The 25,423-nt window shown below is 39.2% G+C and overlaps 1 protein-coding gene and 1 long non-coding RNA gene across 2 annotated transcripts in view; one reads left to right on the top strand and one right to left on the bottom strand.

Annotated features, from left to right (window-relative positions):
* Positions 1-23,243, bottom strand: part of LOC126047457 (uncharacterized) — a 41,612-nt gene extending 18,369 nt beyond the window's left edge. The window contains exon 1 of the long non-coding RNA XR_007508569.1: positions 22,976-23,243. This is a non-coding gene — a long non-coding RNA (uncharacterized LOC126047457). The remainder of the gene's footprint in view (positions 1-22,975) is intronic.
* TRPM5 (transient receptor potential cation channel subfamily M member 5) overlaps positions 1-25,423 on the top strand; it is a 40,743-nt gene that overhangs the window by 2,598 nt on the left and 12,722 nt on the right. The window contains exons 3-17 of the mRNA XM_049821098.1: positions 194-360; positions 3,730-3,910; positions 6,352-6,416; positions 8,291-8,482; positions 9,813-9,915; positions 10,776-10,894; positions 11,511-11,861; positions 14,264-14,395; positions 15,449-15,572; positions 17,626-17,771; positions 18,546-18,658; positions 20,072-20,167; positions 22,573-22,831; positions 24,207-24,325; positions 24,854-24,986. Coding sequence (XP_049677055.1) covers positions 194-360; positions 3,730-3,910; positions 6,352-6,416; positions 8,291-8,482; positions 9,813-9,915; positions 10,776-10,894; positions 11,511-11,861; positions 14,264-14,395; positions 15,449-15,572; positions 17,626-17,771; positions 18,546-18,658; positions 20,072-20,167; positions 22,573-22,831; positions 24,207-24,325; positions 24,854-24,986 — 2,300 coding nt within the window. The remainder of the gene's footprint in view (positions 1-193; positions 361-3,729; positions 3,911-6,351; positions 6,417-8,290; positions 8,483-9,812; positions 9,916-10,775; positions 10,895-11,510; positions 11,862-14,263; positions 14,396-15,448; positions 15,573-17,625; positions 17,772-18,545; positions 18,659-20,071; positions 20,168-22,572; positions 22,832-24,206; positions 24,326-24,853; positions 24,987-25,423) is intronic.

Below are 25,423 nucleotides of genomic sequence, written 5' to 3'. Positions count from 1 at the left end.
CTTGTTTTCCTTATTAGAGTCTTACGTACTTTGTATGTATTTTAATTCTAAAAGTTACAGTCCATCAAGACTTGTCTACAGTTTATCTATCTAAAAAAACCCTTAAATCCAGTACTGTAAGTAGTGTTACTTGACACACAAACACGTTCAATTATAAAGAAATTATCTAACTATTTTTAAAAAATAATTTCAGGTGCCTGGATTTTTACCAGTGCTTTACGTGTAGGAATAACAAGACACTTAGTGCAAGCAGTCCGAGATCATGCACTGGCTAGTACTTCATCCAAAGTAAGAGTGATTGCCATAGGAATAACTTCACTCAGAAAAATCCAGCACAGAGAAATTCTGGACAACACAAAGGTATTTTTCGCTTATTCTATTTGTGAAACAAGATTGTTCAGAAGCTGCACCTTTACAAAATTTGGAAGTAGTAGGCAGAACAAAGTTGATCTAACTTAAAAACAAAAGCAAGGTTTAAAGTGTGCTTTGAGGGAAAACAGAAATAAAGAGCAGGAAGAAGTATTAGACCCTAATGATTCTGTGCCCTGTGCACTCAGTATACTTGGCAGCAATTCTGAAAATATCCAGCAGGTGACAGTATTAGACATTAGCTCAGCGACCAGAGTTAGGACGAATGTCAGGGGAAAAAAAATCATACATTATAAGGTCCCTTTAATATTTTTTTCCCCTTGTCCACTTACTGCAGAAGCACTTACTCCAAGCTATTTCATAAATACTGTAAAAACTATATTTTCTAGTCTGGAACACAAGCTAAAAATATTCAAGACCAAGTTTTCTTAAATAGTCATTGAATTGGTGTCTAATATACAAAAACTTGCTCAATACACCAGGCCAAAAATGCTAGCCATGTAGGATTTCTTCTAGTTATTGGGAGCTCTAGGGACTTCACAATTCAGGTCAAAGCAATCAAAGTTCTTTCGGGGGGGCGGGGAGGGTGGGATGGGACGACCAGATGAAAAAACCTCACCCAACAAAACAGTTGCTGAAAATGTCAAGACAAGTTGATGCTGAATTGACCTGGAGGTAGAGAAAAAAAAAAAAATGGCATGACTTTCTTGTCACTGGATATACAGTCTGTACTAAGCAGAATATTATAACAATAAGTAGGTGTGTAATGACAATGAATGACAGTTCGTCTGTGCTATCTCTACGGAACCTAAGAAACAAATGACAAACACAGCCCTTTGAAGTCGCACCTAGTTCTTCTCTCAGACAGACTACCAAGTACCAGCTAGTAGCTGGAAGACTGCCAGACCATATCAACAATTTATTGTCATGGGGCTTCCCTTTTTCCACCCGTTTTGCCAAAGACAGCTACCTGTGTGCTCTACCAGGTGGGATTCTTCAGCTGGAAGACTTTAACCTATTTGTGTGGCTGAACTGGTCCAAAAGGACCTCAGAGGAAAGAATTCGGTTCATCACATTTGTGAATTTTGTTCAGGAAACTTGCTTTGGCAAATGCAAACTATTCCACTTCCCTCCCAGGCTAAGTAATCAATATACATCTGGATCTTTCCCAACCAGCAGCTACAAAACAAGTGCGCTGGTCTTTTTGTTGCCTTACATTTTCTCCCCCTTAACTAAAGCCCAAATTCTTTGTGAAGGAATATTTTGTGTAGAGCATTCCTGACCCTATGACTTCTGGCACTGCTTCCACCCAAAGACATTCTAGATTTTAGTCAGTAACTTTAAGACAAAGGAACTATAGACAGGGATGTTGATCTAAACCCAGTTCTCTTTATACTTGGCACTAATACAAGTGGATTGTTGTATAAAATAGAGCTAACAATCCACGCTAGCAAGGAGATAAACAAGCCCTGAAATCAGTGGATCCCTTCCACCTCTTCTGTGTTAATGGTATGCTTTAAACATCATTGAAAGATCACTTCCACATTTTCAGAGAATAAATAGGAAATTCCCCAAGGGCCTTTTTCAGTTGGTTGTTGTGCCCCTGGCTCCTAATCAAAGGTCACATCTTTGGTAAGCAGGCTTCACGTTACATGGCAGCAGAATATAGGTCCAACCTCAAAACAAAATTTGAAGGCAAATTAGTTGTGTCAAGAAGCTTTCCCAAAAAAATGAGAGGCAGAGAGAAGGAGGTAGAAGAAATTTGTGGCACTTGCTCTCTGTAAAGGACATGCAAATTTACTGGTTTTCCTGGAACAGCCTCTGATGTTCCTACTCTTCCCAGAGCTGCTGACAGAGAAAGAAGCCATAGGAACATGCTTGATTGTAGTCTTTTTCACCTTGCTTTGAAGGAGATTTCTCTTCTTCAGTTTGACTGCATGTAGCTTCATTTCAGAAAGCCACTTACAGGCATGCTATGCAGCATGCTCAACTCTTCTATCTGCAGCATGAAGGAGCTTGTCCTCTGGGTGACTTAATGTTTTTATGCATTAGTAGTGCTGCTATGAGCTCCAAGTGATATGTTTGCTGCCTCTCCAACATCAGCCTTAGCCTTGGCTGTGAGGAAGAACCTGGACAGCCCCGGGATTGGGCTTCCCCCAGGATTCAACTGGGCACCTGCACTTCCTAGCTGATGCTGCCAAAAGCTGAGATTAAGAAAGGCTCTACATAAGATCTGGCTCTTCAAAACAGAACATAAATCTCTCTGGCATACCTTAATGACAACTAGGCTACTTGCATAGTTACACTGCTATGTCTAGAAAGGCTTTAACACCTGTCTGTCCACAAAATTAGTGGGAGGGAAATGCAACACACAGGCAGAATAGCCAAGCTGACAGTCTGAGTTTTGTTCATCAACTCAAAGGCTGCAGGAGTTGGAAAAGAGGCACAATAGAAATAAATGCAGATTTTAAACAATTGCTTTAATCTGGTTTACTTGCAATAGGACAGCAATTGAAGATGAAAAAGAAGAATAACCAGGCATTTATAGCCTGGCTTGCAGCTAGGAATGATATATCAAAGTAGATGTGCAACAGTGGGAAAGAAAGATTTATTAAGGAAGTAAGGGGGGCTTGAAAAAGCATGTGTATGGAAGACCACATGTAGCACGATCCTTAGAACAAAAGTCTGTAACGGGGGTTCTGATTTACCCAGTGATTTTATGCAAAAATTAATTAATAAATAATTTCAAGATATAACACCCCTCATGCAAAATAAAAGTTAGTAAGATGGCACTTTCTAAAGTCTGCCTGTCACTTTTTTAGAATGCAGTTTCCAAACTGAGAATAATCATTAGACCTCATATAACCCTGTCAAATAAAGCTGCATTTAAATTGATATGGACATATAGCAGGCTAACTTACCTACTAGGCTAACCATGGACAAAATGCTACTGAAGTGAATAGGTTTGCCCCTATTTACACCAGCTGAGACTTTAGCCCTCTGAGACATTACAGCTCCAACCACAATTATTGGGTCTCATGGCCCATTTCTGTTTGTCCAACAAACATTTCCAAAACCTCTGAATGAATGCCTCCATTCCAGAGATGATGACTGATGTGACTGTATTTTGCAGAGCCCAAAAGGGAAACCTCAGAGCCTTCAGATTTCAGTACTGTCAAATCTGGCACCTTTCAGAAGGAACACATTCTCCTTTTCTACTCTTTGAAAAGAGTCTATTCAAGTGTCTGAAAGGTGGTGTGCTGTGTCATGGTGCAGACACCACAAAAATAGAGATGAAGCACATAAAAACCATGGACTGTGTTTTGCAGAGAACACTAACATCTCTCCTTCTCTCTCTAGAATGAAAGTCTTGTACACTACCAATCAGATGATAATATCCAAGGCCCGCTGTATTCCCTGGACCACAACCATTCCCATTTTATTTTGGTGGATCACATAATGCCAGATGAGCCAGATGGAACCACTAAGCTACGTCTCACCTTGGAAAAGCATATTTCAGAACAGCGTACTGGATATGGTGGTAAGTTGACTCTATATAGGCATGCTAACTTGAATAATACTGGGATTACAGTGATACTTGTGGGCCCCTGGCCTTATCAAAGGCAAGTCCAATTCTCAAATTGGACAGCCATCTACACAGGCAAGATCAAGTAATCACATTTGTCATTATGCAAGAGCCAGAACTAAGGTGACTCCTGAAGTTGAGAAAGCTGCTCTTTGAACCAAAAATCCCAACTTTTATCACATCTCCTTAAACGTAGCTCAAAGCTGATCTTCAAAGCATTGTTCAAATTGCCTTAAAATGCAACAAATGGAAAATAAATCCAGCTTTATGTGCCTTAACCAGTGGTTCTAAGAGATGGATGTTCATTGTTGTATACTTTTATCCCCTCTTGCACACAGGGTCTTGAATTGCTCCCACACTGGAAGAAAAGATTTATTCCAAAGCCCTCTGAAATATTTTGAGCCATATTTATTTCAGGATAAAATCTTATCCTGGGTAAACAACGTAGCATCTAATGGCCATCTAAATCTAAGTGACCTTTGTTTATAATGAGAACTGAGTATTGGGCAGGTCTGCTACTGCTATTTGTGGAAAGAATTCAGTTGTAGTGCTAGTACAATTACTTTTACCTTTCCTTTGTTTCTGCAATTCCTGTAGTGCTAGCACAGCTGAAACAGAAGGGAGAGCTCACTTATTCGCACTTGTATGCATCAATGGAATATTTTATTATGTAGCCCATAGTATTGTTGCATAGATGTACCCGAGAGCATGAATGCACCTGAAGAATGCTTATCTGGTGACTCAAATAGGAAAGACCACAGGTGGACTGTAATGGTAGGCTGAGATTACAGTGCTGAGAATTAGAAAGTAGCCTCTTTCTGCCTGCAAACCAAATCTGATTGAACAAATCTCAGTGGAACAATTTTCTGTCAAAAAATGCTGATTCATTTGACAAATATTTCACTGGAACATACTGAATTCAATAGTATCTTCTATAAACAAAACCAATGTTCATTTAAGCTCATTTATATCCAAGCTGAGCAAAGCTATGTGACTTTACTGAAGTAAAACACTTTAATAAGGTCATGCAGAATTTCTCTGTTTTAAAAAATACCTAGAAGTCATTCTGAGGAAATTTTTGATATACTGAATATTCTTTGCAGTTAAGGACTTCTCACCTTCCAAGCATAAACTCAGAATCCTCCCCCCCCGCCCCTCCCCCAGCTAAATTTTATCTAAATCTATGGTAAATTAAGAACATTTGAAGCCATAAACATATCTGAGGAACCTGTAGTCACAGAGGTTACTCTTCAAACTAGAGCATCACCTTATAGATATATGGCAATGTTATGCCATCCACTAAAACAAAGAAGCTACTTGCCAATCGTGCTTGCTACAGTTTAGTTCTACCTTATCTCTGTAGTCATCCCACAACAGATCCAACAAGTAGTAAGTGGTGATCTGTACACTGCTGTGGGAGACCCAGAAAGGGAAACATCAAAAAATTGTTTGAACCAAATGCCTTTTATTTTCCAACTGAAAGAGGCGTTCATGTCACGGTGCTACTGTTCTGATTGAATTGAGCTCTTTTAGGCCAGTCTATAGTCACCTTTGGATTACATAGTTCAGCATTTACAGTATAAAAAGTGGACCCCTGTGGGAGGATGGCTAAGGACAGGGATGCCTACATTGTTTCTTCCCCTGCTGCCATGACATGTTACATATTTCATTAGCATTTCTTTTAAATGTATAATCTTATGTTATTAATCACCACATCAGATTGTGCTGAATGAAATTTTAAGTTGTTGAAGCACAGTAATAAAGAGTATATGGTTCCTATCAACTCATATCTGACTCCTCTCACCCTAGCTGGTCTACATAGTTGGCCTCTTCATATTCTATAATCCTCCTTTTATCAAGCTTTTCTCCTGGATTCCACAACACCTTCCTGCACATGCTTAGGCACATGCATAACACCTGGGACAAACTGACAGCTTTTCACTTCTAACTGTATCTTAATATAAATAATGGTAGCTGAAAACCTAACAATCTTGTCTTGCACCCTAACGCAGCTCCATTACTCCACTATCTGATCACCTTGCAGTAAATAAGTTAAAAAGTCAACAGTGCTATGACATACAGAAGTGCCAACATCCATATTTTTCAGCTGAGGTGTACTGAGGTGAGAACAGATTGGACTGCTTACCAGGATCATGCAAGATGTCTGAGGCAAAAGTGTCTTTGTCCTGAATCTTAGACTAGGACCCTTTCTGCTAGGTCACAGCATTATTCTCTTCCTTTACTACTTGCTTCTGCAGTTGCCTGCCTTCAGCAGGCTCACATTCTGGTAGGTACCAAAACAGCACATAGCAGGAGAAGTATTTTCAAGGAGTTGGCAAAAACACAACAGTTTTGTGAAAGCTGTTAACTTAAAAATTAAACCATCTATTTCACAGGAACAGGTAGCATTGAGATCCCTGTGCTGTGCTTACTGGTAAATGGAGGACCAGGCACACTTGAGGTAAGAAGCCATTTGCAACTTTAGAAAAACAAATTTTAACTGGTGCCAAGTAATTAACAGAAAATTTGGCTGGATGACAATACATGTATTGGCACCTTACATAAAGTCAAAATTCATTTCTATACATCATTAAGAACTGAATTCTGTTAATATTAAGTTTGCCAGTATTTGTTTGGGAGAAATATTTCCTTTTGAATAGGCACCAGCTGATCATTAAAACTTCCATTGCCAGCTTGTACAGTGAGAAGAAGAAATCCAAAACCAAAACAAACCCACAGAAGCCAGCTCTAGATCTAGCAAAATAGAAATACTGTGCTTTTACTCGAGATCACATACAAAAAAAGATTAATCCTTCAGTGCTGTCCAGCAACAGTGAGACAACTGTCTCTGCCACAGAGCTCAGAGGAAGTACAAGGCCAGGTTTCCTAGATACACCATTTAAAACTATGGTGTCCTAGTTCCACTGAGCAAAAATACATTGTAGGATATAAGACTGGAGATTTGCCTGCTAACAATCCCATATCTCTTTCAGCAAAGGATCAGTTTTGATTTTTTTCTTGAGTAGTTCTACAACTTAACCTGTTAACTAGGAGATACTTTTTGATTTCCATTTTACTTTTACTGGTATTTCATTTTGCTACTTTGTAGCAGCCTGTATGTCCACATGGCTTTTTTTTTTATAATACCCTCAGATGAAAAGGAATATGCTGCAGTACCTTTAGAGACACATTTAACCATAATTTAAAGTTTCCAAGTGATGAGACTCTGCCACGCCACCTGGTAAACTCTTTCAGAATAATGACTCATTTCTGGTGACATTTTCCAGTTTCAGTTTCCAGTTCCTGTATCTTGTCATATCTTTGTCAGCTGGACTAAAACACACACTGGTATTGGAAATCTCACTGTTTAAACTAGGATTATGTCACCTCTTGAGCTTTCCTTCTAGAAGCTAAAGATGGCAGTGTTTTCTATATCTTGGGTGTTGCAAAATCACGTATCACAGCCCATAAATCCTCTTTTCAAAGTTTTAGAGAACAAAGTGACTTGGAGACCAAAGGTGACTGGCTGGAGCCTGATTGTGCTTTTTTAGAATATCAATTTCTTAAATACAAATTTGATAATACACACCAATGACTACAACAGTTGTTAAAAAAAACAAAAAAAAACCAAAAAAAAAAACCAAAACCATCACTAAACTAAAACCAAAACAAAAACCCCAAACCGTACACAAGCGAATCAACAGTTAGATTCTTAGAGTTTCATTAGCTTCTTGCATAACTCCAGAGCAAGAAATAGATTGGCAGCAAGTAGTCATTGTTGCAATTATGATGCCATGGCGTCTGCTTTCCTCTCTCAACAACCTGCCTGACTCATTCTAATTGCACAAGTAATAGAATTATTAGCCTTTAACCCTTGTAGTTGCTATGTTTCAGCAGTTTTTTTTCTGTAGCCCAATGTTGTATTCCCACAGGCAAATTCCTGATTTTCAGAACATATCACCAGGTTTAGCAGCCAGAAGAGCCTGATAAGAATTTCTGTATAGTGCTCCTCTTGCACTTGACCATGCTAAAACACAAACTGCAGGGGAAAAAAATAGAAGTCAGGGACAAAGAAGTTTTTACACATTGTTTGTCCAAAGCAGGTAGCTTAGCTACTCAGCAGACATGTCATGGAAAGAAGTATAGTCAGGGGTCTATACATGGAAGACCTGCTACCAAATCAGGAAAATCCTAATAGTTTAGAGGAGTCTGGACTGACTCCATAGTGAATCTGGTGTAGGTACACATTTATTCCTATAGTCTGCAAGAAATACTTCTTCTGAATAACATTTTATTTCCATATATGAATTCTAAAATGTACTTTTTAAACTACAGAGAATTTGCAGCGGTTTGGAAAATTCTGCTCCCTGGCTTATCTTAGCAGGGTCTGGAGGTACAGCTGACATCTTAGCTGCATTCATGAATGACCCACAGCTTGTCATGCCAGAAGCTGTTGAAAAGCAATTTAAGGAGAAATTCCCTGCAGAAAGCTTCTTGTGGAAGGACATTCTCCAATGGACAGCAACAGTGAGCTCATATGTTTGATAGTTACATTTATCATGTTCACAATCTCTCTCCCACCATTTCTGGCTTCGGTAGTCCACCATTCAGTACAGGTTTGACAAGAAGCTGCCCAGAAGTTTTGGGTACTCCAGTGCTCCTAGTATGATAGAATACCTCTCTAACATTAAAATCAAGTGCTCAGATGATCATACAAACTACTTTGTCCTAGTGATTCAGCAGAACACTTAGGGCTCTGTCCTTCCTGAATTATTTCCTCAAGTAACAGCCAGCACCCAGGAACGCCACCATCCTTCTGGAGTACATGAAGCATTATTTATACTCCACAGCTGTGGAGCCTGTGCAGCTGTGACAGAAGAGACCTAATTCATGATCTACAGCTGTTAAACGGAAACCTAATTGTGGGCAAGCACAAATAAATAAAAAAGAATGAAGGGTGTTTAGAAATTATCCTATCTATTGTCAGTTATGTGTAGTCTTAAAAAAGAAAGACAAAACAGATTCACAGATTTTCCTTACTCTTTGTCTTGAGGCACAATTGCTGGACTTAAACCATTATGCGTAAGTGTCTAAGAAACAAAAAAACCACTTTGAGATTGTCTATATATGAAGATTGAAGAGCACTGTGTGCCTCCAAGATAAACCAAGTCCACTCAACCTGACTCACTACTTACTCTTTGCAGCCCCTGCCGTAATCCTTAGCTTTAAAAGTTCTACATATTAATTCCATTAGGGAGAACTTTGCCTTGTTCTCCAGGGAGAACACACAAGGGGATGGAAGAGCATCTAGAAGCAATATTGCCAGATGGTCACAAAGTCTCAGTGCAGCTGCACTGCGAGAAAGAAAACTCAATAAATAGAGAAGCAGAAGGAAAGAGTACTGTATGTATCAATATTTGATGACTTTTACTCAAAGAAGATTTAGAGACTATGCTTTTAAGTAAACAACTCTGAGAGCAAAACTTAAATGTCAGAGCAGGAAAAGGTAAAACAAAACTAGTGGTATGCTGGCCACAGCATGACTATGAGTCAAGTAAGAACGTGAGTTAATGAAGAATCTTTTAATTAAAGCACTGCTCTCATTCTCAGGATATCCAAGTTCTGTTCCTCCTATCCTGATGGGTTATTTTGGAAAAGGCAGTAACTCCCTCCTTGCCTTAAGACTTATTTATATATGGGAAACTAATAATGTTTGTCTTCTTGCCAAACCTCAGCTTTACAATTAGAACATAAGTCTTTGGGAAATACTGTATGGGTCATCTCCACCGGGCTCTTAAGCATTAATATATAGCAGTAGGACAAGTCATAAAATTATTTTTATTTCAACTCCCAATAGATTCAGAACATTATTTCACACCAACATCTTCTAACTCTGCACAACTTTGAGCAAGATGGTTCAGAAGAACTAGACACAGTCATTTTAAAAGCTTTAGTAAAAGGTAAGAACAACAAACACAGCACTGTGTAGTATTTACCTTATTTGACGACTTCTATGCTATACATGTATTTCATTCTTATCCAGAGCAAGTTCAGTTGGCTGTTGGATCAGATTGCATTTCTGATGCAGAGTTCTCCTGTTTGCTTATTGACAAATTAACTGCGGCAGTTACCATAGCTCTTGTAACCTTGCTTTAAAATAGTGTTTGCTTTTTATAGTTTGCTATCTTATAGTACTATTTTAATCACTCCTTTATTTCAGTACTTGCTTCTCTTAGGAGTAGAGATTGTAGAAGAACTGAAATATATTGGAGCAGTTATTCTGATTACAAGTCATTAAAAAAAAAACCAAAAAAACAACACACACACACCCCCCCAAGACAACCAAAACCCACAAGTAGACCTGAACTGCCTTAGTTCCAGACACAGTCCATTTCTCTTACAAGAAATCGTCACTGTATCTTCTGAAAGAAGACATTACTTGCTCTGCCAGTTTGTGTTAACTTAATTGTTTGTGTTAGCCTAAATTTAGCATGGGGATAAAAAAGGCATTCTATTCCTAATGTGCCAATTGAAACAAGACAAAAACAATAGCCAGTCCTATCCTCCCCTTTCTGGAGGCCAGGGTCTTACAGATATTTAAACTTAATGTTTTAATAGAGAATTCAACTAGCAAAAATTATTATTAATATTTCTTAAGTTAGGGGAAAAAAACGCTGTGAAGGGTTCCTGGTTAAGCAACCCATGGGTCTGTGATAGCTGAAGGAGAGCCTGAATCACTAATCAAATTACCAATACTATATTAAATTAAACACAACAAGTGTAAAGTACTGAGTTTATTTGCATTTCCTATTTTTGCCAGCCTGTAAAAGTCACAGTCAGGAGGCTCAGGAATATCTGGATGAACTGAAGCTGGCAGTGGCCTGGAATAGAGTGGACATAGCTAAAAGTGAAATATTCAATGGTGACGTGGAGTGGAAGGTACCAGGTTTTATTGCCTTAGCGGACAATCAGTGTATAATCCAATATGTATGAAACATCCTGATAGAAGGCTCCAGTTTTTAACACTCCCTGCATTCTCCACTAAGAGATTGGGCAGCAGTAGTATGCTTCCTTAGGCTATTTGTCTTTCTGGTCCCCTATATGATAATGGCTAAAGATAGAGGAATAATTCAGTGGTCATGGTCTCTTTCTTGAGCTCTTTGGGGGAAAGAATCTTCCCCTCCCTTCTGTACAGACTTTAAAGCAAGCAAACCTAAGCTTACAAAGCAAAAGAAGCATGCAGATATTACTGTTAGAAGATGATAGGAAGAATGTCACTGTTTCCAACTAAATACCCAGTGCGGTGGGTACCTACCCACATCACAACTCCTACAGCATGCTATTTGTGTTGATGTTTTAGCATTAATGCTTACACAGACATTTTGTCACAGAGAAATGAAGAGTTCTACCTCTCTTTCTCATTGTGCCCACTGCTGACCTGGTGGAAGAGAAAATGTGCATGTTCTTATGTTAAATCTTACCTCCCTCCTCATCCATCCATGATTACCCCTAAAAACTTCTTTCTTTTTTTTTTTTCCTCCCTTCATCAATCTAGTCCTGTGACCTGGAGGAAGTGATGATGGATGCTCTGGTCAATGACAAACCAGAATTTGTAAAATTATTTATTGACAATGGGGCTAACATATCTGAGTTCCTGACATACAGTCGTCTGCAGAGACTCTACTGTTCCATTTCTCAGAAATGTCTCCTCTATGAACTTCTACTGAAGAAACATGAAGAAAGCAAGCTGACCTTGGCAGGGCTCACTGGTCAACAGCATAAGGAGCAGAAGGAGATCTGCCCACTCTTCACTCTCAGTGAGGTCTCCAGAGTTCTCAAGGATTTTCTCCATGATGCATGTAAAGGTTTCTATCAAGACCTCAGATATGGAGGCAAGAAGAAATCTGTGAGTTACAGCTTTCCATCATAGTCCTGCTCCCCTCCAATTTAGAATTTGAAAAATTTTAACTACATCTGGCCTTTAGGGTTGGGGCAAGGAAGGAAAGGGAATATGAGAGAAACAGTTGCTTCAGCTTCTCATTCCTTTTTTCAGCTCATTATTATTGCAGCTAAAATGGTTTGGTCTTTTTAATTTCAAAATTAAAAAGGAAAAGAAAGGAATTTCTAGGGTAGGTTGTGATTCTTCTTTCTCCCCTTCTGCATGTGGGATTTTATGCAAGGTTTTACTGTACCTTGAACTAGTGCCAAGATATGGCCTCTGTTTCATGATCTGCAGAGGCCCCTGTATCTCACGCTTGTCTAGCGCAACTCCCACAGACCATTCCTCATTCTAGCACCTTGCATATGGAGAACACTCTGTTGATCTTAATAGTCTCACATGTATAAGAACAGATTCAATGAAAGATATATAGGGAATATGAAGAGATGGATTTACATTTACTAAGCAGTAACTAGACATAAAAATAGCAGTCTGCATTTCTCATACAGAACTTCAAGCAGAAGTACTTGAAAGACAGAATTTTCTAGGAGAAAGACAAGCAGGCAATGACCATTTTCAATCCCAGGTCTGAAAATGGTAATCTTTGTACATAAAACTATTCCCAGATTTAGACTGTGTAGGAGTAGACTGTATATTCAATAATGTACTGTACACAATATTTGCCTTTAGATCTTTATAGTCTGAGTGTCATAATACACAGCAAGAAATAAGAACGATTGTGTGAAGTGGCCCTGGCAAGCACCTTGGCCAACACATGACAAGGATAACATGTGATGGGTACCACTGTGGAATGTCTATAGTGCACTGCCCACAACTGTGCAATAGATATATCATCATTTTTGCATTTTGACAGTGTGTTTAACATTGAAACTCATAAGTACTAAAGTTCTTGCAAGAGCATTGGAGACAAGTTTGAACATATAATTTCAAATCAGAGAGGTATAGAGAAATTTCATTAAGATCAGAGTTTTAGACAAACTAAACAGTTAAACCTTTTGACATTTGCCAAGTTCTAGTTTCATTTTAAAACTGTTTAAACTAAAAAATATTAAAAAAAAATTCTCACTCAAGAGCTTCAATCACTTTTGCTTTGATAAAGCCTAGCTAAATTAATTAGTAGTATGAAAAGGTAAGTTTGAATCTAGTCAGAATTTCTTTGTTTAAAAGGACAGACAGTCTGGGGCAATACCTTTAAAGTCATTAAGCAGACTCCTTTGTGGGATTTGGCAGTAAGTGAGCTGAAGCCAAGTGCTGTAAATAAGGCCCGATTCAGATAGCACATCACACTGCCTACTAGCTTTTTTTCCTTTAAAAGCTTTTTCCCATGGTTGCCGCCAGTGGCTTGATCCCATTATCACTGGCAACAGAAAGAGCATCACTGTACTGGGATACCAGTGTCACTGTTGCTAAATCGTGTGTCTTATTTCAAGCTAGGAACTGGTGGTTACAAAGACTGATGAGACTTTTGGGATATCTTTTTCTCCTGCAAGGTTTTCAGTGCAATTCAGTTGATTAAATAGCTCACTACAAACTGAAGAGAAAAAAACCCCAAAAACCAACAACACCAACACCCCCCAAAAATGCCATGAAAATAAATTTTAACAGAATCCCATAGTTTAAGGTGCTGAAAAAATAGATCCTCACAAAAACTTCTTTTATTTAAAAAAAATAATAAATCCACTCTGGCTGCTTCTAATTAACACAATAGATATAAAGGCAGTTTTTAAATATACTTACAACTCAGGACTTGACCTAAGTTGCCACACTTCCTCTGGAGAGTTTTTTATCAAATGCTAAAGGAATAAGCACTGTTCTACTTAAAATACTCCCTGCATGAGGGAGAGGTTCCTCAAAGGAAAGACTAAAAAGAGGGTATTGACGTACTCTATTCTTGTCCTGTACAGGGCCTTGGTGAGATTTATTTCTGTTGAAATAAAATGCCTTTTGTTCCTTTTTCTCTGAAACCATGTCCTCTGTGGCAGTTGAGCAGAATCCAATATAAGTGAAGGCAAGCTCAGATTAGTTAATCACAGGTTTGTCTTGTATGATATTACACACCAGCAGTGAAACCCTGGCCTTAATAAAGTCAATGAAAGCTTTACCATTGACTTCAATGGAGTCACGGTTTCATCCAGAACGTTCTCACACATATTGAGTTATATTGGGGACACAAGGATCCTTTGATTCAGTACAGAATGAACTAATTACCTCTCAGTCCTACAGAAAAGAAAAAGAAAAAAATCAAAAGAATATGAAGTAGCTGGCAAGGCCAAGAGCAGCTTAGATCATGTAATTTGCATGGTATGAGAATGTAAAGCAGGTTTTAATTTCTACAAACCATATTTCAGGATAAAATGAATACAAAGCAATTACCTGGTCCCTTGGATATGAACCAGAAAAGCGAAAATCCTTGGAGGGATTTGTTTGTATGGGCAGTACTTCAAAACCGGCACAAGATGGCAAACTATTTCTGGGCTATGGTAAGCTTTATGCTATAGCAGCTTCAGGTGAAATATTGGCATATTTCAAGTATACAAGATGTTTTTTGCTCAGCCTTGCAGCTCAGATGACAGATAGGTTTGTTTCTAAAAAACGGGATGTAGCATTTATAAGGCTTTTCATCTCCATGTGGCTCGTGCCAGCAGGGGCCAGAGGGCCTGACAGAGAGGGAGGGTAGAGCAGTAGCAGATGTAAATCAGCACAGCCTGAAACACTGCTGATGAACTTCAGCTGCAGAGTTGGCCCTCCTCTTCCTTGCTGCTGATGACTCACCACTCTCAGTCTCAGGTTTTGTTCCTTCTACAATAGGTCAGTTGTTCGGGTTTTAGCAGGACAGAGAGGGAAGACTGTGCAATCGAGCATCTTTAGCTTACGTGCTGTATGCATAGGGAACAACAGCATCACGCTCTCAAAGGATGAGCTTCAAGCTGGCATAATTGGCTCCTGTTTTACAACCCTCCACAACCCAGGCCCTGTCTTGTGCCTCTGGAGTGCAATGCCAGAGCTTCCCTCCCCCCACAGAGCCAGACACAGCTATCAGGCCCCATCCCTGAGCTTCCAGGCAGCTGCATCTGGCAATGGGGGAATTCACAAGGAGGGACAAACTGCAGCACAGCTCTTCAGCTAGTGTATGTGCATGCAGACACATCTGCACCTTGCAGGACCTTGTGTTTGTGGAGCCCTATTACCAGAAGGCACGTTTCTTTGCTCTGTGCCACTTTTGTGCCTCTGCCAGCTGTACTCCCTCCTTTCCCATACGTCTTTATGCACGGTCTCAGCACAGTCGTGTTTGAGGCACTGTGAGACTGTTTTGCTCTATTTCCATAACATGTTCTTCTCCTTTCAGTCTTTGACTGCTACCCAAAATCAGGCCCATCTAAGGTCAATCAAACCCAGAAGTCTCCAGCCTTATAAGGCACAAGAAGTACTGCTATGTGGTTTTCACTTCTCAGATATCACCAAAACTGTCATTTCAATTGACATTTTGGACTTTCAAGTTCATATTTGAGGCAGCACCCCTTTCAATTCCACAGGGACCAGAGGGTGTAGCTTCAGCTCTGGCAGCCTGCAAGATCCTTAAAGAGATGTCCCGCCTGGAGACAGAGACTGAAGTAGCACGTATAATGAAAGAAGCCAAGTACGAGCAGCTCGCTGTTGGTAAGTAAGGGCACCTTTTTAACAGCATCAAAAATTTAAGAAGTAACCGCCATTGGAAGGCAAGCAAGTGAAAAAAATACTGTTTCAGTTGTAAAAGGTCAACTGTCATGAATAATTTAACAGCCTTGCAGCACAGGCAGTCCCAAACATTCAGATACCACTGAAGGACGACTTAAAATGCAATCATTTTGGAAAAATCAGTGTTCCAGGACTGACCCCTGGGATGCATGGAAGAAATTACTCTCCTGATGCACCTGAGTTGGTGTTTTAAGTGTCTGATCTTAGTACAAGGTGTGTTACAGGGATGGGCAAGATAGAATAACCAACACACTTCCAGGCTTGCAACAGCCTGGTTTTCCTGCAATATCAAGCTTGCTCTGTAAGGGACACTAGAGCAACAAGTTTTAAGGTTTGTCTTCGCTGCTAAAAATAATTTGAGATTACCTCACCCAGAAGAGGGCTAACTGCACTGCAAAACTGCAGCAAGGCTCAGACTGGTTTCACAGTAGACAAGCTGCCCCTCCCTACAGCAGTACGAATTCAGGCCTCTGCAATGCTGGAATGCCAAGGCCTCTCCCCTTTGCCTGGTTTAAAAACAGATGTCTGCACACAAGCTTTTCTGCTGATCTGACTTCAAGCTAATCCATACCTGAAGGTAGCACCACTGTGAACAGAGGGCTTTAAAGTATGCCACACGTGGAAACACAAAGGCTCTTTCTCTCCCCTTAGAGCTAGTACATCAAGCAGCTGAAGGCTCATGCAGACTTTGCTACATTATTTATACACAGATCACATTTTTGCCCTCTTCTCATAGGGCCATTATTATTTACAAAAAATAAGAGTCAGGCTATATATAATCACAGGGCTCAAGTAATTTAGTCATGGAATTACAGGGCCTAATCCAATACACAGAAGTCTACTCCTTGGCTTTGGTAAGTATTAGATCTGCAATTTTAATTTCTGGCCTGGATAACACTGTCAATATTAAGTAGAACAAACATTCTTTAAGAATGATAAATACCACATCAACTGCAAAATATGTCTGTGTATCAGCTTATTTTAAGAGAACTTGATCCCTTCCCCAGCCCTCACAGTGTAACAACAAGGTGTAGGTTGGCTTAGGAAAGGTATGGAGATAATCAAGTGAATCAGCAGAATGAAACAGACACAAGTCAGATCTTGTCTAATGAGAAAACCTTGACTTTTTGGACTGTTTGTCCTAGTTTCTGAGCTCCAGGACCAGCTTCTCTGGAAACAGAACTATGCCACAACACTCTACCAAGTCTAATATTATTTTATGTCAAATAGCTATGTCTTAAAACCAAGGATTTGTTGGCTATATGCCAAAGCTGAGCTGTTCCTTTTGTGTATTCAGGAGAGTGGGAGTAGCATGGCAACTCATCCTTCAAAGTGTAAGAGGATCATCCAAGAGATACAGTTTTGCTTGATACTGCCTAAAGCTCCACTTGATACACCTACAAATGAGGGACTATAACAAATACTGACATGTTTCCAAGAAGTTTCTTATGCTATCTGTAGAAGAACTGAGAAAGAAAATTTTCTTCTCAGGTCAAACAACAATAGGAAAAAAAAAACCCAAAACACAAAACCCAAACCCGTTAGAGGCCCCAGGCTGAGAAGGGAGCATGCAGATAGAAAGAGGTGAGAGGGGGGGTACTGACAGATTTACTCTATACCTTTCTGCAACAGTGAGAATTTTAAAATTACAGTGACTTTTTTTTTTTACCAAGGCAAATTATTTCATCAGCCCTTTGCCCCAACACATGTACACCCAGGCATAAAGCCATAGTGAGTTATTCTTGTGTCCAGCATCATTCCTCTCGCCCCCCCACTTCCTCTTAGCTGTCTCAGGGTCTTTTCAACTACTTCAGCCTTGCAGAAGTCTGGTGCAGCAAGGAGCATCTGGTAGCGCTCAGGCTTAGCTGCCATCATGCTGTACCCTACACGCATCGCTCTCTTGCCTTACATTCATTTTGTAATTTTTTCTTTTAAATTACAAGATCTGTTTGTCTATGTTTCCTTCATTTGGCAGATCTGTTTAGCGAATGCTACCACAACAGTGAGGAGAGAGCGTTTGCTCTGTTGGTGAGGAAAAATCAGTACTGGAGCAAAATCACCTGCCTTCAGCTGGCTACAGAGGCAGATGCAAAGTCTTTCTTTGCACATGATGGTGTCCAGGTAAGTTTTACAGACCGTTCCCTCACCACCTCTACCCCCAGGGCCTTTAAGCATGATGTTGTACACAGAAGAGGACAGCACAGCAACTGAAGAACCCCACAAAACATATTCCCCTAAGAGATATTCTTCGGAGAGGGGACTCTTCCCTCCCCTAGCACCATATGAAGAGGATGTTATACCCCATCCTTGACAAAGCAACACAGTTCCCCCTTTCCCCTCCTTTTCATCCAGTTGGCCTACGGACCAGCGCACTGAGGAGGTGGTTTAGCCCTTATTCCATCCTGTGCTTTTTCTTCCTTCCTTGCTCATAGAGAAGCATCAGGAAAGCACTCTAAATCTGCCTGAGGCATAATGAAACTGCTCTAAGATGTGAGGTAACTCCTTGTTCAGATTCAAAGAAGAGCTTGCTGATAAAAGTTAAATCAAATTACTATTCAGCTTTGCCCTCACAACCTGAGTTCTCTCCACGTACACAAAACCAAATTAAGAGTGGTGGTACTTTTAGCTCCCAGTGCCTGACTTGCACATTCTTTGCACTACAGATGTTGCTTAATTCCACTTGGCTTGCTGTTCTTTCCACTGTCCTCTTCATTATTCTTTGCATACTCAACATCTGCAGAAGGACGCACAGAGCACCTGTTTGCTCTGAAGGTGTGCCTGCTCTTCAGGTTTCCAGAGCATTCCCTGTTTTAGGAGCCACAGAACATAGGTGCATTGCATCTGCATGTATGTTTTTGTGATGTTAAAGCCATCTCTTGTTTTCTTGACTTTCAGGCCTTCCTGACAAAGATATGGTGGGGAGACATGTCTACAAGCACACAGATCCTGAAGTTAATCTGTGGATTCTGGTGTCCTTTCCTAATCTACACAAATTTAATAGCATTCAGGTGCAAACATAACTATTTGGGTGCAAGAGAAGGGATGAAAAATAAGCCATAAAAAATATCCAGACTCAAAATCTCTCACCTAGGTGATAAAAACAGTAATACTACCTCAGGGTGTCGACAGGGCCGCACCACTGGTAACCAAATCAGTTTTCTATAGGACTGATTTGTGTGTCCTGTGCTAGAATAGTGTCTATTCTAATACTTAAAAGATCAATGCCATGATTTCACATAGATCACTTCTATTTTGCACAGTCCACAGAAAAGCCTGTTGGAATTCTGTCAGCTCCAGATTCTACACAGTAATGTGTGGAATATCTCCAGGTGTAGCACCATCTATTTCTAGATTGGAGATGCCTGGTTCAAACCTCAGTGTCTCATCTAGAAAAACAGCCATCACAAAGCAGTATTGTCAGCTACAAGCCTTGATAACCGTAAGTCAAGCTTAAAAACACAGGGCCGACATGAAATCAATTTCAAATTCAATGTCTTATGAGATCTCTTTGTTAGTGTTCTGCAGGCATAGCTTTGGAGTTTGTAGTTTTCAGCTTTTTGTCAGTGAAGATGGCTAGAATCTTAGGTTTTCTTAAAACAAACAAACAAAAAAACCAACAAACAGAAAAGAAAAAAAAAAAGCAGCCAAGATACTCCAGCAGTCATAAGAATCCAGGAACTGAAACTTTAAGAAAGCCTCCTAGTACTGTAAGAATCATATACAAATCATCAGAATAGGCATTATGGAATGACATGCTACTAAGACATATATGTTTCTTAACTGCTAAACTACTTAAAAAGCAAGAGGAAAATTTGTTTGGAACTGCTAACTTAAGACTTTCCTTCTGCTAGTATCACTAAAGATGACCTTCTTGTCATAGTGGCTGCCAGATTCACAAATTCAAGTAATTTAATGTGAAATTTTGGCAAAGTTTTCATGAAAAGGTTTAAATTATGATTCATAATCAAAGTAAGCCTTTCCAAATTTGTTCTGTTGAGGACATTTTTTGCCTCCTTTCCCTGGAAATGCAGGAGTTGACGCCATGTTCCCTACTGGTTCTGGCATTTCCTCACTTAAGTGCTACTAAGAGTAACCAGCAACAGAGCATTGGGGTACTGTCTTCTAGGACTGACTGAGGGGTTTAGTTCTGCTCAAATCCCAAGTAATTTGAGGAAACTGAGCATCCTTCTCCATTTTTGTGAAGCATGCCAATTATCACTTCTCTGAATCTTGTGGGTGACTTCAGCCTCCTTCTTGCAAATAAACAGAATTTACAGAGGTAAGGATTACACATTATTTGATAGCTTCTCAGTGGAGCAAGTTGAAGATAAGTACATGCTAGCAGTTCTGTATGAATGCCAATTTCATAGTAAAAAATTGCTAACCATCACCTTTCAACTAATGAGTTTGTTTCCTTACAGTGAGGAAAAACAGTCAAAAATTGAGCCAGAGCCATTCAGAGAGCTGGACAGTTTAGATACAGAGAGGACTCTCTTTTTTTCCAAGGAAGAAGATAGGTAAGTTTAAAACCAATAGTTAATATAACTTTTGTGACAACAGTCAAAGAACAGGGCAATTCTTGTGGATTAGTGACCAGCTAATGATCTAAGGAGCAGCTGAAGGACCAAGAAAGTCATTACTCCTCAGAAAGTGCTGTGCCCTCTGATTACTGCTGTGTTGCTCTCTAAAAGGAATATAGAAAATAAACATGGATATATCACTGTTTTAAGGAGACACAACTTTACTTGTTCTGAGCAGGTAATTTCTACAGAACAAGGAATCTGCTTAATACCTAGGGAATCAGAAAGCATCTCCTGAGATTCCCTTCAGCTCACGAGGGCTGATATACATTGGATTTAGAAACTAAGCCCCTATCAGATTACAGAGCTGAGCAGAAAGAAGGTTCTCAGAAAAACCTTAGTTATTTGAGCACATCACTACGTACTTTCCCACAAAGGCAGCAACAGAAGTACTTGCGAACATCAGTACTTGACAATTTTATATTAAGTCAGCTTCCCACCATACCAGTGTTCTTCATTTATATTTTAAAAGATGGGCAGGCCTGAGGAACCCAAGGTACAACAACAAACTTATGAGTTAGAGGGAGCATTACACAAATGGGTAACTGAGCACAAAGATTGTCAGTTGCTCATGGCCATTCATAGATCTGTGATTCAGAACTTTTGTATCCCACCCTATACCTCTGCCACAGACTCATCGCCAAAACCTGGGAGACCACAAGGACTTCAGTCAGGATGGGAAGACTTTTGATTAGCACAATGTCACCGCAATGGCTAAATAGTGCTAAATAGGCACTTGTATTAAGCATGTGCTTTTCAATGATTTAAAGAGAACTTCAGAAATATGTGAACAATGGTAGCGAGGAAGCATCATCCACGGTATGAAGTGCTGGACCAAGTCAGAGTTATTAGGTTCTATTTTTACCTCCGGCATTTAACTGCCAGTATATTGGAGAAAATCATTAGTTCTTCTCTCTCCCTAACCTATAAAATAGGTGTAAAAGCATCTGCCTCTTGGGAGCTATTTGTAAGCAATGTCGTAAAGCACTTCCCATATCCCTAGTGAAGTGTGGTTTGGTCGTTACATTGTGCATTCCAATTGCTATTATCTTAGCAATTTATTTTAACAAAGAGGCTCTTTCTCTCCCAGACCTACTTCAACATCTTACAGTAAAGCTGCAATTATCTGTTTATTATATTAGCCTGTTACCATGGGAATGTATCTTACGATGTCATAAATTCAGAGGTAGTACAGAATTGGGCACATAGAAAAGACTGGCTGTGAGGAGAAACTTTTCCTTGTAACAAATGTATTTAATAATTAGCAAGAATGTCAGGGGAAATTAAAAACCAATGAAGAGTCATTGTTTATTTTCTGTGAGGTAAATTGAAACCATACTCTAGTGTGCACATCCTTTGTTAGAGATCACACCTCTCTGAGTCAGAATCACAAAATTAAAGATCCAATAACATCCCTAGCTTACACAAGAGAGCAATTTACGTGGAAACAAAACCTCACACTAAGATCAGATTGCTATCAAATACAGGGAACTTGCATTTTCTGCACATGATAATTTCCATTGCCTATAGATCGCACTTAATGTTCCAAAACACAGCAAAAGCAACTGTAGATGCACAGGTCAAATTTCCCTTCAGTTACCGAAATACTTGTGTAATTCCACTATAGTCAAAGACTACCTTAATAAATAATTTACAAGGTCAACTTTTTTTGCTAAAAGGCTTCTGTATTAATTTTTCTGCAATTTACTCTAATTTAATTGTAAAGGGCAAGATGCCAGCGCTTACAGTTGTGTAAAGGACTGAAGTATTCCTTCACTAGTTCTCTCAGTCTTCAGCAAGGATAGTCAAGAAACACATGCTTAGTATGATCCAGCACTTTTGAGACTTGGTCAAAAAGAAAAATTGCTTCAAGTCACAGCAACAACAAGAACTGCATGCAAACAGTGCAAGAAATTTTTAGAGCCAAAGTAATTAAGAACTGACTCACAAAGTACATTGGCCATTTGCTCTTCTTTTCTATTAAGTAGGATGATGAAGAGCAATTAGCCCACTTCCCCCTCTCCTTGTGTATTTGCACAGTGTTTGTGCTACCTGCAGGAACACAATGACATTGCAAATCAAATTAACACAACAAAACTGCAATAGCAAAAGCATGCATTTAAGTCTGATGTGACTTTGTTTTTCAAAACTTTCTTTTTGACTTGAAATATTTCTGCTATGGTAATGTGATTCCTCTGCCTTCTACAGCCTTCCTCCTTGCCACCCCCAGCGTCTGCCTGTTACTTTCTTACAAGAAGCTTTATATAGAGTAATACTGAGCCTATTCCCATGACCTAATTTTAGGAAATCGTCACCAAGCCTATATTCTTTTTGTTTTGCAGAGGAAATAGTAAATTGGAAAAGCAGAACCCTTCTGAAAACACAGCGTGGGCGACATTTGTGTTTACTCGGTGGAGAAAATTCTGGAGTGCCCCTGTAACTGTATTTATGGGGAATGTTATAATGTACTTTGCTTTTCTGTTTCTATTTACTTATGTCCTTTTACTGGACTTTAAGCCACCTCCACCTGAGGGTCCATCTGCTAAAGAAATTATACTTTACTTCTGGGTTTTTACCCTAGTCTTGGAAGAAATCCGGCAGGTCAGTAACATACAACATCTTAGCAGTAACACAGTAAAACTTGAAGCAATATCTTGAATAGATTTACGATCTGTATAACTGTACAAGCGTGAAGATTTCAAGTGCCAGGTGCAGTTTTGCACAGAAGAGCAATACAGAACTTACCTTATCCAAAACACTCCACCTCTCTCTCCCAGAGCAAGCTCTTCCTCCACCATACAAACCTGTAGCTCCACCTCTGTTTTTCCATCCTGCTCCAGCCATAGCCAAGTCAAGTGGGCTGCTAATATTCAGGTGTCCTTCACTTTGCAAAGTATCTCTCTGATTTCACTCCCCAGAACTAGGTCCTCCCACCACAAATAATTGAAGTTACATTCTACAGCTGGAAACACAGCAGGCAACTGTAATCCTTTTAAGAGATTCTTCCCCACTGGGGACTATTTAAAAAAACAACAAAAAAAAGTAAATTAATTCAGATTATTTGTGTATTTCCTAAGATAATTCTCAACTCAAAACATTAGCAGATCTCTTTTGGGGTTGCTTTTCTAAAAAAAAAAAACCACCAAAAAACCCAAAAAAAACCCAAACAAAAACAAAACCCAAAACAAAAAACCAACCAAACAAAAAAACCCCAACCCCTTCTCCATTACTCTGCCAGTTACTGGTTTTGGAATGTCCTCAGCTCAACAACCAAAATAATGTGTGAACAATGGTGCTAGTGTGTTGCCAACTGTGGGTGCATAAAGCTGTCCTCTTTAGACACAAAAAAGCAGTTATAAACATTTACTCTGGAAGAACAAGTAGGTGTTCATTATTTAGGCAATAGGCACAGTGAAAGGGATCCCAGTTTTTTTACAATTTATTTGAAATTATGCAGCAAGGCCATAATCAGATAAGGACATGGAAAAATATTTGGATCAAAGAACACTTAATTATAAACCTGTAAAACATAAAGAGTGCCAGGCTAAAACCCAGTTAAGAAACCCAGCTCTGTGCCTAGATAACCAAACATGCACTCGTGGACAATTCCAATATGCAAATGCCAAATCTGTTCATGCTGTTTAGATAGCAACGTCTAGAAACTGAACTTTGACTGGAAGTTGTTGTATTATGTAACAGTCCAAATGCTGACAAAATCTTAAATCAGGCCTCAAAAATTCTGAAGGCTAATATCACAAGAATAAAAAGACTTGATTTTTTTTCTTTTTCAGCCAACTTTTGTGTTTTAAGACAGTAAACCAAGCTTATGTTTTCAAATTTTTTTCCTGTTACACTAGCAATTCAGTTTTGCTCTTTGCAATGAAAGAGAAAAAGGAAATACGTATTACGTTAAAACTCACAATGAAATAATGAAACTAGAAACAGATCAATACCAATGATTATTTCTCTTTTTCAGAGTTTCTATACAGATGAAGACACAAATTTAATGAAAAAATTTAAACTGTATGTGGACGATAACTGGAATAAATGTGATATGGTGACCATCTTCCTCTTCGTAATTGGGGTAACCTGCAGGTATATATCTGTTCCATGTGATGTGCTCAGCATCAGTAGCAAGGGCTATGTATGTCAACTGACAGGAGAGTCTCATGTGCACATGAGGACAGACTGTGACATACTTCTACAAGCTTTGAGACAAGTTTCTGCAATAAAAGCCTCTAAAATTCTGTGGAATCATAGAATTTGCTCCAGAGACCACAGAAAGACGTATCAGTATATTCAAACTCACGTACAGAAAAGCTTTGCTTTTCTTTTTTTGACGATCACTTTTATTCAATGTATAATAGCTTTTTTTTCCTTTTTTTTTTTTAAATAAATGTCATTGAAGCCAAGACAGAGAATACAGTGTCCCTCCATGTTCTGGCTATTTCTCATCAATGTACAGACATTATATCACATTCCTTTTATAGGCTTACGCAACCACAGCCCTGAAGCACTTGCTTTTTCCTAACTAGGCTGTGCCTGGAAACAGTGTAATATTTGAGAAAATACTTCTCAGCAGTACTTGCTGAGATCTGATATTTCATTTCATGTGTTCTGCAGGATGCTGAATTCAACTTTTCAAGCTGGCCGTACAATACTTGCCATTGACTTTATGGTGTTTACACTCAGACTTATACATATTTTTGCAATTCATAAACAACTTGGACCAAAGATCATAATTGTGGAAAGGATGGTAAGTGTGCAGTCTCTCTCAGATAAATACTTGTGCTTTCTCAAAAACGGAGAGTAGGAAATCTTCTCTTTACAAAAGAAATCAGTGTGTAATTGATCTTTATATTTTTAAGGCTTGTCATTTTGCATATATTCCCTTATTTATGATGAGTATTAGATGCAATAAGTTTGAAATAGATCCTTCCAAGTTGGTCCCAATTTACTAATCTATGTACCTTACCTAATTGTTTATCCTCAGATCTGACAAATGAAGAGTAGAGTGTCTTTGACTTACTGCTGTTCCTCCTACTTCATAAGCTGTGCGCATTCCGAGCAGAGCCCTCAGACAGAGGACAGGCCATTTATAGAAGGACAGGACATTTACTAAATGACTCTGCTCTGCTTGGGGAAATAGATTATGTTATTTGCAAAAACTGTGGAAAAAAAAAATCTGTGAAA

This window comes from Accipiter gentilis, chromosome 17, assembly GCF_929443795.1.
Source record: "Accipiter gentilis chromosome 17, bAccGen1.1, whole genome shotgun sequence".
NCBI classification, from domain to species: Eukaryota; Metazoa; Chordata; class Aves; order Accipitriformes; family Accipitridae; genus Astur; species Astur gentilis.
This window is presented reverse-complemented; position numbering and strand designations above follow the sequence as displayed.